The sequence below is a fragment of the Bemisia tabaci genome, chromosome 3 (assembly GCF_918797505.1).
Source record: "Bemisia tabaci chromosome 3, PGI_BMITA_v3".
Classification (NCBI taxonomy): domain Eukaryota; kingdom Metazoa; phylum Arthropoda; class Insecta; order Hemiptera; family Aleyrodidae; genus Bemisia; species Bemisia tabaci.
Window position 1 is genome coordinate 43,539,768 of NC_092795.1, and position 15,416 is coordinate 43,555,183.

The following is a 15,416-nucleotide window of genomic DNA, read 5'->3' on the forward strand; positions in this document are numbered from 1 at the left end:
CCCACTGAGCGGTCGAATCAGGTTTTCTTGAACATTCCTTAAGGCTGATAACATACTGAAGAACGCTACACTCACAAAATTTGATTATCTTGATTAATCATTTGGTGACGGGTTGAAGATGAATAAGTCCGTTGTGTTTTGCAATTATCACCATGCAGCCATTTTCAGAGCAAAGATACAACATTAAGTTTTGAGAACCGCTTTTTCTGTGACAATGTGTTGCAGAAAGTATCTAAAAATCTTTGCAGATTGAAGCCCAAGGGTTCAACATTTCTGGTTTTTGCATCACAACAATGCCTTTGCGAATGCACCGAATCTAATTCTGAAGCTTCGTCAACAAACAGGCATGAATGTCATGGGCATGCCTCATCCTTCATATGCACCCAACCTTGCACCTGCCGATTTTATTCTATTTCCAAGACGTAAATCAGTGCTAAACGGTCGTCGGTTTGAGCCAGTGTCAGTAATACAGCCAAATTCTGTGAAACTTGTGCGCAATCAAACCTGCGGATTTCAAAACATGTTTGACTAAATCAAAGCAGCGTTGAGCATCCGGGTCAGGGTCACTATTTTTGGGGAGACAGGAGCAAGGTGCTTGAGGTGTAGGTAATTAGTTACTTTGCAATTGAGTCCAATCAGTATTTTCTTTGTAAAATGCTTTTTAAAAACAGTACCTGCGCAATGTTATTTTTCTCTGAAAAGATACATTAGATATCGCAAAACACTCCAGACTTACTTGTATTCAACCCATCACTAAATGATCACTAATTGAAATAATCTGATTCCAAGAACGTAAGTTCCTTGTCACATGTTACACATTGCCTTTTTCCAAACTGTCCCCAAGACAGTTTTTTCTACAATCTCTTTCCCTCTCAGTTCCTCTGATTTTTTTCATAGTTTCAACTTGCCAAGCATTTTAGACCTTAAACTGATATTTGCACACAGTCAGAAGCACCATCTCATTTACTTTATGCTTTTGTTTATCTGCGCACCAGATGGCCAATGCAGATTGCTACATATTCACGCTCCAGGCTCTGATGGCCACAGCAAAGCATCCTCTCTTTACTTCGTGTTTAACACCCAGCCAAGACTACAGTCAAATTCTTTGTGCTCCCTCAAGTAAACTCAAAATTTTCCAAGTATCTTGAGTGGGTATCCAATTTTCTTCTGCGATTCGGTTCGTGAATCTAGTGCGCTCTACCAAAAATTCAAGGGTTATCAATGCTCTTCCATATAGTGTAAACAAGTTCTCCTGACTTGGTGTTTTCCGTACGACTCTTAGTGAGCGCAGCCCTCTTGACTGCAAAATGGTGCCATCAAATTATAATTCCCAGTTCTTAAGTGAGACTAAAAGCATTATTTTTAATTAAAAATATGGCCATAAATTATAGGATGCCACTCAGCTGTAATAATCCAGAACATGCTACTTTACACATTTATATATATATTAGGCTTGCGTAGCTAAAACTAATAGGAATAAGTTAAAATACAAGTAGTGTGGTGGCTCCTCATTATTGAAATAAAACCCAAGATCATGGTATGTAAGTATTATATAAAAATAATGTTGGCTATGAAAAAAAAGGAAAAAAGGGGAGGGGAGTACAAAAAAAAATAAAAAAAAATAATCATCACACCTGGAGGTCCAAGAGCCGGAGGAATAACAAGGTCATGACCAGGTCTAAAAAGAGAATGGAGCCAAGAACTTTGTGCGACAATTGCTCGGCTAAAATTCAAATTTTCTATTCCAGCAAAGTCACTAGACAGATCTTGTCTCGAGAGGTTGATCAAAATGTGATTGCGGCCTGAAAATATGAAACATAAAAATCATCTTAATTAACGGTGAAAATTTTGAAAAGACGTATATCCATCAGATAGTTTGAATGTTTCTCATAGGCATAATATTCAACAGGAAATAAATATCATTTCATTCATTCAGGTCGCTTTTACAGTGCACCCGGGCGCTCTGCGACACCTAATCACCACTCTTGTCTATCAACCCAGGGGTCATTTGGTAAATGGGATCTTGTAATTTTAATGAATGAAATTTCAATTACAATGAAAGAATTTTCAGAAAATGAAGTTTATATCCATTAAAAAATGGATGAATGAAATTAAACAATTGAAAAAGAAATCATTATCTGGGATAAATTTTGATTATGGCATGCTATGGTATCCATTGCGAAAAAAATTTTAGTACTAGATACTTGGATGGTCCAATTGAAAGAGCGAATGATGGCAGAAAGAATATGAATTCTTAAAGTTTTTGAGTACAGAAGCTTAAGCTGAAAAAGGGCGAAATAAGACAAGGGCTAGAAATTCCTTAAAAGCACATTTGAATCAGTGAGATTGAAAACACTCCAACTCGGAAAAATGAAAATAATCAAAACACGTGCAAAACTGAACAGAATGGGAAGAAGTTAGTCTAGGAAAAAGATTTTCGGTGCCGAAAGACAAGTACTTAAGGACACTTTAAAGGTCCAAGTTGGAACGGATGCACTAACTTCAATGACCTTTATGAAAATTGTCAGTCTTTAATAAAGATTGAGGATTTTCAAGTTACCGAGTTCGTGTGTTTTCGTTCTCACTGATTCATTTGAGCCCTGCATTGCTTCCCTTAGGAGAACTTGAGAGAATTTTAGAGGCAATTGAGGTCTCGATACCGAAACAGTTCAAATTACTGGCGGTCGAGTCCTGCATTGCGACCTCTAAAATAACTTGAAAGAATTATACTGAGGTTACTGGTTTGGTAGACTTCTGTTCCTCCATTTCACAAGGTCTGAGAGGTTGCTGGAATTATCTATGACTATCCGTGATTCAAAACTGAATTACCTTGTGCAAAAATATCCAATGTCCATTACATTTTTCAAATTGCGGTTGATTGTTTTGCCTCATAACACTGATCAATGAAGTCAATATCCTTAGTAAACTTATGAATAGAACTATGCTCCAGACACTTTAAAGAAAAAGATTCTCCATCTCTAATGTCTTCGACTTGCCATTGTACTGAAATAGCTCTACCAAATTCCGAAACACTGTATCAGACATCGAGCGTTTTTGCACGAACCGACTGAATTACCTAATGCAGCCTAATAACTTGATCTGAGAAACTTCATTCTTAAAAGTAAGAGTAAAATCACAGACCATCATACATGACATTATGACAAAACAACTTATTTGGTTTGGTCATGTCCAGAGAATAGCAGGAGACCGGTTGCCAAAGAAGGTCCTTGATTGGGTTCCTCCTGGGAGAAGGCGCAGAGGGCGCCCAAGGAGAGGTTGGAGGGAGGGGATTGAAGCAGAAATGTTAAGGTGCTCAATGCTCTAAGGTTTTTGGTTCAACAGAGAGCAGTGGAGGTTAGGAGTCGTAGAACGCGAGGGAGTGCTATAAAGCGACCTATATGTATGTAAAATCACGAAAGTTCTTGGTTCAGAACAACTGGATGATAGTGCCAAATAAAGAAGAATGAACTTCACTTTATAAAACAGTTAGAGGAAAAACATTCTTTTGGATGGTTTGCTAAATCTGTGACAAATAGTCTCCTTTTCATCCATCAAAATTTTCAAAGTATGAAAAAAAAAAAAAAAATAAAAAATTAAATGTGAGTTTACTCCGGTGTTATTTATTACAAAAAGCCCTTTTGATATGATCATGTAATCTTTGCATCACTTATTTCAAAATTGTGGGGGAAATGCACAAAGAATACCTGTTAACAAAAATATCTCCAACCAGTGAATTTCTTCATTCTGTGAATTTCTTAAATTTGTGTACTCACCATCGCCTGCCCAAAATGGCAGTTGATTTAACTGAAGACTACTGTTAGTCTGAGACCTCTCTCCAATCAGGACCAGATAGACACATGCTGTGTTTTCGTCCCCACTGAAGTGAGGGTTGAAATGGATGGCTTCTTTGATTGCAGAGATCATGAAATTGGACACATGCCATGATGAAAAATACAAATCAGGGTTGTACAAATATACAGGGAAACCAGAGGTGAATGAACATCTGGAGAGATCAAAGCAGTCTGATAAAGAATGGCACGGGTAAGATGCTGGTGGCTCAAACGGAGGAGTGAGTGATGTGGGCGGACGAACTGGTAGCAGGCGCAAAGGGAGCGCAAGATCAGGTGTGTTTTGGATTAAGGCTTCATGGTGTGCCACTTGAGCCTGCAAAAACAGAGTGAAAATCATTGTAATGTACAGCTATTCATTTTGAACACTCTCCCTTCACAACATCCTTGCACCTTTTTGTACACTTTCGTTCATTTTATTACGACATTAAAAAAGAAATGAACATAAATCTGAAAAATATATTTTAAGAATTAGCTGTAATATATCAGCAAGCATGAATGAGGCATAGAGACTTCCTTGCACTATCCACGGTCCAACTTTGAAAAGGTCAAAATACAACTGCACTCTCTTTAATGGTATCACACAAGCTGAAGTTGCCAATCCGACGGATTACTCAAGAAACTACCAGACGTTCCCCAAAAATTTCATTTTCTCTGATGTTGCAAACGCCCTCAAACTTCCTGTTTTCCAGAACACTGGAATTTCTGATCAATATTTGATGAAAGTATTTAGTTTTAGCCGTTCATTGAATTTCTTCTGTGAGGTCTAATACCATAACGTCGTTCCTCTGATGTAAGGGCGTATCTCTATTTTCACATGAGCCCCAGAAAGCATCGAGTTATACTGAGAACAGGGCTCACTAAAAAATCGAGATATGCCTTTACGTCAGACGAGCAACGATAAGTAAGGAGCCAGAGAACTGAAAAGGGCGATTTTTAAAATCTTTTTTAGTTCAGTGACATTTTTTGACCAGCGCTTAAGAGAGTGTGAGTATAATTTTTCCATTGATAATCCTCCCTTATTCTACAGAAACAAATTCAAATTGAGGCTTGATACGAAGTTGTGCTTTGGTCAAAAAATGAATTAAAACTCAAAGAAACCATGCAAAATGGACATTAGCAATTTTTAAACAAATTTTTCTAGCGATGTATTTCACTGGGGAGGGGGGGGGAGGGATTTGATGACAGGCTAAAACTAATTATTCATGCTGCCTTAAGACCTTACACTGTCAAAAAATACTCAATTGATCTATTTTCGACCCTCAACGACACCACTGTCTACCTGAAAAATATATTTCTGAAACCTAGAGCACTGAAGTTAATTAGCACACATAATTACTAACTCCACTGGGAAATCTTTTTTATTGCTCACAACATAAGAATCAGTTCTCTACTTCTCCTGGTGTTAGTTGAGCTATGGTGAGAGTGAGATATGATTTGAACTAGGGAAGAGCTAAAAATACAGGCAAAGCTATTGAGAATGCTAATAAAAAGACTCACCTCTAACACCACTCAAAAAACTCCATATTAAACCATTACAAACTAAGAAGTTGCGACACATCTTAGGCTCACATTTTAACTGAGGCTTAAATGAAAGAGAGAGGGGAAAGAGCAAGGGGAAAGAGAGTGACTGGTGGGAAAGAGCCAAAGAAGCAAAAAAAAGGAGGAGAAAAATGAGAAGGAAGTAGACCTGAGGTCAGCGTTTTTCTCTGTTTCATTGTTCTGCCTTCTGGCTGAGACTTGGGAATTTGCCAACACTGAGAAAATGAGAGAGCAATATGATCCCAACAGCAGCAAGCAGTTGCCAAATTCACATTTTGACATGCTGAATAACATTTGCTTTTCCTCTGTAAAATTTCCAGTTTTATAAGCTTGGACCTAACTAGTTTACTGGGATTAGAGATAATACGAGCTTTATCGAAGTTGGAAGTAAGTTGATGATAAGAAGATTATGAGTATGCTGGTGAAAAAATTCCCTATTTTTCATTTATATTTTTGAGGCAAATTACATATGAAGATTTAAGATAAATTCCAGTGGATTTTGTTACAAAATTAGCAGCCAAATCAAGAGACAGCCCCCCCCCCTTGCAAAAAAAAAAAAAAAAAAAAAAAAATTAACACCACCCTGAACGATAAGTTACCTTGAAGGAAAACTCTTATCTTATTAGTCTGTTAAAAATTAATGGGGAAAATGTTTGTCTTTAAAATATAATAAACAGTCTTCATTTAAAGATGTTACAAGTGACAATAGTTCAAAATGTATTGTTTAGAATATGATATCATGTTAAGTTTGATCATGAAATTAAATCTCAAGAGGTTCTGCTCTTGGTTGATGTGATTGCGAAAATGTCTATCTGTGATGTTGCCCTTGACTTTACTGACCCAATATTCCTAAATTTAATTAGGAACTGAATTGCGTTGAGTAAAGAACTTAAAAAATGAAACTGTCACAAGCAGACATGAATAATAATAATAAGAAAAAAAAATCTTGATCATTAGTATTTTTTCCCCTCCCCTTTTTTTTTAATAACTGAGTGGGTTAAATCGAATATAATAGACTGACTGAATTTCAAGCAAAATCAAATAGAATCTACACACCTGCTGGACGGACATTTTGAGTTTATCCAACTCCGTTTGCTGACGACCTATTTCATTCTTGTATTGGTCAATTTTATGAATACATGTTAGAATTTCTGCTTGCAGCTTCTGGCGCCTGTATTCAAGATCACGAAGTTCAGTACTCACAGAACCTGGAATGAATATTCCCACATAGACTAACAGTGAAAATTATTAACTAAAATAAGGGGTACCACTTACCAGAGACAGAAAAATGAAATTTAATCCCAAAACTCTTGATGTAATGTCCAGGAGGACAAGGCCAGGAACAGCATAGTAAGCAAAGATGAACAAATTTCATGCGGGTCAGTCATAAAATAAGTTACGCTAAATTACAGATTTTTCAACTTCCTCCCCTTTTGTAACACTTTTATGACATAGTTCACCATACAAAATTGGAAAAATTAAGAGCAGTACCTCTTGTAACAGTTATGGTCAAAGAGCAGGAACAAAGCACATTTTAAATGATTCTATGATGAATGCTGCATTTTTTGGAGGCGATAATATGTCATGTCTCAAGGAATAGCTGTATTTTGAGAATTTTGATCATGGCGTGGTTGCAAATCTTTAATTAAAAAATGGCAAATTTATCGGAAAATCACCAAGCAAATGAACATCTGAACAAATCAGAGTTGTTATAGGATGAATATTAGTTTTTGGCTGAAAGTTATTGCCAGGTACAGTCCTAGAAATTTAAAAAATACAGAGATCCAAAAAATCTGTGTTGATAGATATTAATTGGGAAAGAAGAGAAGACCTTTTTACGGCACAGTTTTTTTTAAAACTTCAAAATTGTATGGGTTTGGCTGAAACATCTTCAACAAATTAAAAGTGCAGCCTCATTTCCTGTTGTTAGCTTTCTGCATTTATGTATTTCATCTGAGAACAGTAAATTAGGAAGATGTTCCATGATACTACCCTTCTAACTTGGACTTACCTTTGATTCTCAACATCTCTTCAATTCTTATCTTAAGATCTGATGCTCGCAAAACACTAAAATCTTCAAAAATTTCCAATTTTGTTCGAGACCGGTAGATGCTTGGATTACCATTTCCTTCAACCTGAAAATTTAAGACAATGATTGGGTTAATTGAACTGAGGGTAAAATTACCTGTAATTACTAAATTGACTAAGTACTTCAAGAGAAAAAAAAATTGTGTAGTTTCTTTGGAAAATACACTAAAAAAAAGAACCATTGAGAAAACAGGGAACAAAACATCAATGGTGACCTTCAGTTTTCTTCTTCTTTTTTTCACCACATTTAAGTGGGCTTTATAGGCTAGGGCGACCCGGAGATTCTTTCACATGAGACCATCTAAGTCAGTCTGCTTGACCTGGAGTTGAACCCGGGATCTCCTGATCGCCAGCTAAAAAAGCAGGAGGCTACAAAATAAAGACTCGTCTAAAATGAAAGATCATCAGTATGCATGTCATTATCGAGGGGATTGAACTCTTTTCTGCAAATTTAATTCATACTTGACATTTAAACACCAGTATTTTTGCTGATATCAGTGTCAGTAGGCATAGGCATTTGCTACTTCACCAATTCGTGTTAGGAACCACGATGATGTGACAGAATTTAAAATGAAAAAGTATTAGATTTTCAGAAGGATCTGATAGAGTTTTTTTGACAAATGTTCTGACTTTACTGGCGCTATTCATTAGAGGATAAAACTGTGAGTAACCTAGGTATATTGATAATCTTGAATATTCTTCTTACCTTTGACAGATCATGGTAAGTGAAAAATATGACTACCAATAGAGCGATGCACACTAGAAGAACAATCCGAGACACTTTCAGATTAGCTACACGATGACATGCTTCTTTAATTAGAGATTGAGTTTGATGCTTCATTGCGAAAGCAGTTCCATAATGTTTCTACCTAGTTTCACTACAACAGAAGAAGAGACAAATTATGATTGTGAGTAATAATACAAAGATGGGCACTTTTTTTTATTATTGAATGCATTTATAGAAGCAAAGCTGATGTTTATGCCTAAAGTGAGATACCTGCATTTCTGGTTAAAACATTAAGTTAAAGCTTACCACCACACTGCCTTGCTAAGGTAGAATTTTGTCAGAGTCTTCAGAAATTGCCAAATATCTTTGGAGGAATTATGAATTTTCAAGGGTATTTGTGAATACTTTTAAACCGATTTTTCAATCCATGTTGAGTACAATTTCATCTGCGGTGTCTTAAAATTTTTTAGGAAAAACATCTGTGACTTTTCTCAAAAATGAATATTGGGGGGGGGGGGGGGGGGGGGACAAGTTTGAATTTATTTGGGGGAGCTCGGTGACACTAAAATGCTCTAAGTAACATCCTTTTCCTTGGCATGGTAAAATAAGAGGGTATACATGATGGCACACCAGCTTCAATAAGCTTTACCAGGACAAATTGAATGAAATTTTGGTAATGAAATAACTGAAATCACTCTCTACTGTTGTAAAAATTGAGACGGCAGCAAGAAAGGGGAGTTATGAGCTCCCATTTATTTACTCTGCCAAATCTTGTCATCAATCCAACATGGTGGTCCGTTGCCTACAAGAATGGAGAGGCCGCAACTACTCGGTTTTGTGACGTCAAACTAGTAGAGTAATCGCCGTGTTAACCAATCAGAGCCGAAACAATTTTCGGTATTTTGTTGTGTTTAGCTTTAACTTCCTCAATTATCAGACAATGTAATTCATGAACTAGGCAGTTTCCTGATGTGCAATATTATCTTCTTTGAAAAAGGTTTTTATGAAGTTTTGCATTGGACCAACCTGTGAAAAGATATTGGCACAAAAGAAACATGTGTCATGCGTTCTCCCATAAGAACACATGCTAAATCGCAGCCGAGTTTCATCTACTAGGGTGACGTCACAGAATCGTAGTTACAGCCTCTCGATTCTCGTAGGCAACCGATGGTCGTAACACCAGACGGCCTATCTACCGGTAGGATTAAATTTGTAGATTGTCACATACTTATTCAGTGTGGGTATTGTTTGTAGCTTCAGCTAGTGACATTCAGAATTTTAAGGAGTACTTTGACCAGACATTTGCGGTAGTACCTACTTTGGGTTGATAATGACCCATCAATTATGTTAAGGATACAGCTCGTTGAAAAATCGAACACTAAATCATATTGAGAAGTCTTTACCATGTGTATTGCATGTGGTAATGAAGAAACGTTGACACCCAATTTACACACTAAAATGGATGTTCTGGAATGAGGTGGTTTATCATTTCAATCCGATAAGCGAGCAGTCGGACAGCTCAAATATTTCAGCAATATCACTTGCTGACACAAACATTAAAATTGTCAGACATGGCTTCAAGGTAGCATTAACTCTCAATGTGAATGGGCGGAGAGATAATGACGAACATGCGGTCTCCTCCTGAAGTCAGTGATTGGACTAGCTTAAGGCCCTAAAGAAGGACGAAATATTTAACTTTGTAAACGTAAGACGATCTAATTCAATTCGAGTGACTAACTTACCTCCTATGGAGAGTTTCAGTGCTCTACAAAGAGGTAAGGTTGAGTTCTCTATGTATAAATTACTCAATGGTGTACTTCGAGATAATAAAATGGATACGGAATCACATCTCATGAATAAATAAAGCTTAAACTAAAATGCCACGTCTGAAAAATGATGACACAACCAAAGCCGAGATCAACAATTGCGAAAAGCTGAAAGTCGAGGAAAGCTGCAAGGCAATCATAAACAAAGTAAATTAACCTAAAAATTAGGTTCCGAATTTTTTCTTTCCTAAGTTGTTCACAATGCGTTTCAGGTTTGCAAACCTGCAAAAAAAACTCGCGGGAAACTTGAAATAAGGCTCTATAATTTAATAATATTAATATCGAATGACATCAGCGTTCGCATTATTATATAGTACCGATTATGGGCTAGGATTACTTTTGAGCTCAAGTTTTCCAGTACTTACCTACTTAAAGCTGATGCAGAAGCTGCTAGAGGATGTGTTTTCAGGAGTTTCTGTGTCATTTGGGCTTGCATGAGATGATTTAAAATGTTTAATGAAACTAATGAAAGTGTTCAAAAAATCACTTGAAAATTTAAAAAAAAGAAAAAAAATCCCAGCATGTTGTTTATAAAGTTGGTTGCAAATAAACTTGAAATTAAATTTTGGTAGTAAGCATCACAAACTAATGCCATACTCAATCGAATAAGACTTGTACAGTGGGTGCTGAATATTGGTGATTGGAGGGGGGGGGGGATTTAGGAGCTGAAACTGCCAGTCTTGTGACAGATGTTTAAAAATTCCAAAGTAGGTACCATTAAAAAAATAAAGCTGAGTTGGTTGGTATTTTCTCTTTTAATCCAACGACAAACCCAAAAACAGGATTTTCTGAACAATGTTTATACTAATTACACTGAAAAAATTAATAATATTTGTCAGTTATACTCATTCCTTAAATATCCTGCTCCTAGGGTAAGGCAGTGTGTATATTTCAGCAGATGTTACTAAATTCTTCTTAAGAGCAGCCCCCTCCTCCTTCAACTGTTGCTTTGTTTGGTCAATCAAACCCCTATTATGAGGAGCATTAATTTATTGTTTATTTTTCACACACAAGTGCTTCATAATAATCACGAGAGCAATCAAAAAAACCAACCTCGATAAATATTGAATGAATATTGTTTAGCTATTTCAAGATTTGTCATCCAATTAATGGGAGCGCAAACATGGTTAACGATGTATTAGTACAAAATTGAACAACAGCCGGACTAAATAAATCAATTGGCCTCTGGGTAGGTATACTTAAGAGTTACACTTTACCATCAGGTTGCAACTTTAATATTTGATCTTTTCAACCGAGGTATTTCTCTCCAGTACCCTTAGTAAGGGAAACCTTTGTTTACAGAGAAACTAGAAAAATATGTTTCTAAGTTGGGTGTTTCCAAATCCTGTTTTTTTTTTTTTTTTTTTTTTTTTTTTTTGAAGAAAACCAACCCATAAGAAGTTTTAAGAGGGTAATGAGCAAATAAGTAAATACAGCAACAATTAACAATAAGTTGAAAATGGTTGCATTCAAATCATCTAAAATTTTACAGAATAAAATGTAGTCGGAAGTTCTGATCATCAAAACCTTAGAGACTTATTTACTAGGTGGTGCCTATATTTTTTGAAGGAAAGCATAATATTGCATTTTTCTACTTCATCCGCTAAAAAATTTATTGGGAAAATCTGTAAAAAAAACTGTTGATTAAGTAAAAGGAAAAGTATTATCCCTGGATTTTTAGAATTATATAGGTATTGTTTGTTAAAATCGAAAAAAAGACTATGAAGTTTGTTCCTCTGTAGGTAAATTTAAAGAAAAAAAATTAATTAATCAACAATTTTCTTATACGTAGGTAATTTTAAAGAATACCACAGCTTACTTGTATGTATCAGTGTCAAGTTAAAAAATAAAAACACAAACGATGGTTTAACAAAATTATAAATACTTTATTTTGTTTTCTTTCTCTTGCAGAAAATAACAACAAGAGGAGTGGAGAGGTAAAATAAGAGTTTTAATGGGGCATTCAACACAGTCTTAAAAATTACTGTTGGAAGTGAAATTTTATAAAGACTGGAGCTTAGATTGATAAATTTAACTGATTGTGATATCCTTGAGTCAGAAAAATTACAAACCAAAATTCAAAACTTTAGGTTTCCTGAAATAAGTTAAAAATCTTAAAGCTAAAAAGAGAGAAGGAAGGAAAATAATCTAGCGATGAGAATTATATTCTTTATAAAGCAAAGTAATCAAGGCCTAAAATTTGAATGCTCGGAAATTGAGGGGATTTAAATTCTTCAACACATGATAAAGAAATTGTCTAAACTGCGTATGGAAGCTCCTTACAACATACAATGGAGATTTCAAACATTAATGAAGGGTTTTTAACATTGTGAGTAAAACTTATTGACGTTTAAAAAGAGATGCATAAAAGATTGAGCATGCAATATTAATTCAGGAGGGAGGAAAAAAACAACATGGCTAAAAATAGAATATAAAAGATTTTTCGGTAATTTGCAGTAAATTGTTTTTAGTAATTCAGTGGCATTTACCCTAAGATGCCCACATGATAATAAAGGAAAAGAAGGGATTATATTCATCTCACCGTGCTTCCTCACTGTTTTTCTGAGCCTTAACAATTTCCGAGGGCATGCTGAAATTCAGCAGCTGCTAGTGCTCAAATAATAGAATGAATGGCATATGGAAGTATGGATATTTTAAAAATATTATGCTAAAAATTTGAATTCTCATTTGCAAATGATTCGTCCTCAATAATGTCTAAAATTTGACAAACCGCATACTCCATTTCCTCATCAGGAAATTGAGACCCAGAACTTTTATTGCAACTAAGCACACCTTCAGAGGTACTATTGTTTGTTTTAGGTTCCGCTCCATTTCCTGTGCAGAGAGCTTTGCTCTCAGAGAGGTCTACTTTGTTGGAATCTGTTTCTGAGCACTTAGGTTCCTGCACACTTGGCTGAGGATTCTCAGTGACCCTTGAGAGTACTTTTGGCTCCTGACTGATTTGTAAGCAGTCTTCAGACAAAAAAGCGTCATCCTCCAACAACTGTAAATCATCCTCTGTGCTCCTCACTAGCTCACTATCAGGACGCAAATAGAAACTAATCTCAAAAGGTAGTTGTTTTTCCTCAGACCGGAACCCTTTGCAATCATGATCATGGCACTTTTGGTAGTAAATACACTTACCAGTGTCAACAACTATCATGATATTATTGCTTTTGTGAGCACGACCAATATTTTGACAAAATCTATTAGCGACTATGTCATAGACAAGGGTTTTGTTCTCATCAAATGAAAGGACTCGCCATATTTTGCCGGGTGCAACCAAATCTTGAACGAATTTGTCAACTTTTGGAAATGCAGAGACTGATTTTACACTGGCCTGACTGGAATAGTTGGAACAATTTTTTGGGCGAGAAGAAGTCGGACCGGCAAGGTCAAAACTAATAATATCACAATTTGAGAGAAAATGTTCATCTGGAAAATACGTGATGAGAGATGCTAAAAATATTTGCTCATCAGATATATTTTCTACAGAATTGTTGACACAAAACTTGTTGTTTGCACTCACCTCTAAAGGCGTTTCTTTACCCAGTTTGCTAGATTTGTAAAGGCGAAAATGGCGATTTTTGGAATAAACAGACCTATCACAAAATAAAACTGAGTTCCCTTTTGCATCTTTAACCAGTAATTCTGACAACTCTTCTTTAGAAACATTACATTCACACTTAAGATCTACTTTCATATCTTCGCCATGGATGTTGGCTAATATTTCATGACAAACTTTTTCCACAAAGTACCCCGCATGGTAATTTGTCTGAAAAACATGGTTAGGCAATTGAAATATTAAATGATGACTAAATTTTGAGCTGGTACTTGAATCAAGATCCAGGACATCGTTAAAACTGCATGGGACCTTTATCATAAAAATGACAATTTTCAGAAAGGTGCTGACCATCCTGTCTCCATTATGAGCAGGATTGGAGTTGACACAGAACTCTAAATCAAAGTACAACTTACAAGGGTGATTTTCTCGGATGATTTCGTAGGAGTGTCTTTGATTGGTCTTACGGTGACTGTCATAGTACCAAAACACCAGGGGATGCGCAGCGAGGAATAAGCGTTCATTGTTAATACTTTGGAAAACAAATGGCATCAAGTTCAAGTTGCGAGCTTTAAATGACAAGTACTCGAGAAGTTCTGACTGCTTCTTGAATATTTTCCATACGTTTGAAGGTCCTAGAATCCTTGTTAAATTTGGAGGTAGCTCACAAACAATTGAGTGTTCATCGCACTTCACGTCGAAAATATTAGCCTTGTAATTATTGTCACCATAAAAATTTCTTACACTCACAGTGAACTCGCTCATCTCTGCACTAATTAAAAAACTGGCACAGCTGGTGAAAAATTATGTAGAAATTCTAGAAGAAAATTAAATATATGTGATTGTTCGCGAGTTTGTAGTGTAATAAGGTTATGTTTATATTTTCGTTTTCCCCCCGGCAGCGGCACCTCTCTCATTGGTTCCCGCCAATTCCGCGCCGCGCGCGGTAAAATATACAAGTTGACGCGCCTTTTTTCAAATATGCGGGAAGTACTCTGATTGCGCGCAAACTGAAAATCAGCAATATGCGTTGTGGACGGTTTGATTTATATGCGGCGGAACGACAAACATTTTCGGTAGGCTTTAGTGCTACATTAATCGGATTATAAACAATAGAATTATATCTAGACAAGAAGTATTTTTATTTCTTAGTTGTGAAAACCCTCTTTAAAGCGACTCAGAGTATTAATGAACTGGTGAAACGTCGACTTAACATGGGGGATTGTCCCACGTCAATTTGTGGGAAAACCAAAGTGGCTGTAGTTCGTGTATATACGTATACCCGCAGATTATAAACGCCGTATAGATGGGTACAGCGCAAAACCGCACGTACATCCATTAGGATGATTCAAAATTTCCGTCTTAATTCCATTTTTTAAATGTGAATCCAGGCTTGGAACTTCGCGATTTGGCCACCACGTCGCGCTGCTCAGAATAGCCGCATATTTTTGCCAAAATAATAAAAACCGTAATACTTATTCAAGATTGGAGATCCAGGGGTTATGGCAACATACTTGAGGAACACTTCAGTAAAAAAATCTTCTCCAAATTCCCAAAAATAAAGTCTTACGGCGGAAAGTAATTCCCATTGCAGCAATGGAAAGAGAGAGAGACAGAAAACATGAGGGATTCCGTTGCGCGCTCGGCCGCCTCTGACCTGAAAGTTTCAGCTGTACTTTCTCTGCGCTTGTAATTCTAATAGCCAATATTTTTGGCTCAAAAAATCAAGCAAAAATTAATCTATATCTTGTGGATCTGCTTTTTGTAATTCGAGGAATATTATTTCAGTAATCGTCGATGGAAAGTGAAATTCTCAGTGGTGA

General features: G+C 36.2%; 2 protein-coding genes across 4 annotated transcripts in view; both read right to left on the reverse strand.

Annotated features, from left to right (window-relative positions):
- The window catches only part of botv (exostosin like glycosyltransferase 3), a 42,325-nt gene extending 32,138 nt beyond the window's left edge, over nt 1-10,187 (reverse strand). For all 3 annotated transcript variants that reach the window (XM_019041569.2, XM_019041570.2, XM_019041568.2), the window contains exons 1-6: nt 9,948-10,187; nt 8,185-8,356; nt 7,402-7,525; nt 6,447-6,598; nt 3,774-4,164; nt 1,635-1,802 (exon numbers count right to left, since the gene is read on the reverse strand). In XM_019041569.2, the coding sequence (XP_018897114.1) occupies nt 1,635-1,802; nt 3,774-4,164; nt 6,447-6,598; nt 7,402-7,525; nt 8,185-8,319 (970 nt within the window). In that variant the 5' untranslated portion in view covers nt 8,320-8,356; nt 9,948-10,187. The remainder of the gene's footprint in view (nt 1-1,634; nt 1,803-3,773; nt 4,165-6,446; nt 6,599-7,401; nt 7,526-8,184; nt 8,357-9,947) is intronic.
- Nucleotides 10,188-12,699: 2,512 nt separating this feature from the next.
- On the reverse strand, nt 12,700-14,358 carry LOC109030507 (DNA-directed primase/polymerase protein). Its single transcript, XM_019041503.2, has one exon. The coding sequence runs from the start codon at nt 14,356-14,358 to the stop codon at nt 12,700-12,702; it is 1,659 nt and encodes a 552-aa protein (XP_018897048.1).
- Between the last annotated feature and the right edge of the window lie 1,058 nt (nt 14,359-15,416).

Bases quoted from the DNA above. Each gene is read 5' to 3' on its own strand.
- LOC109030507 (XM_019041503.2), bottom strand. From the start codon at position 14,358: ATGAGCGAGTTCACTGTGAGTGTAAGAAATTTTTATGGTGACAATAAT.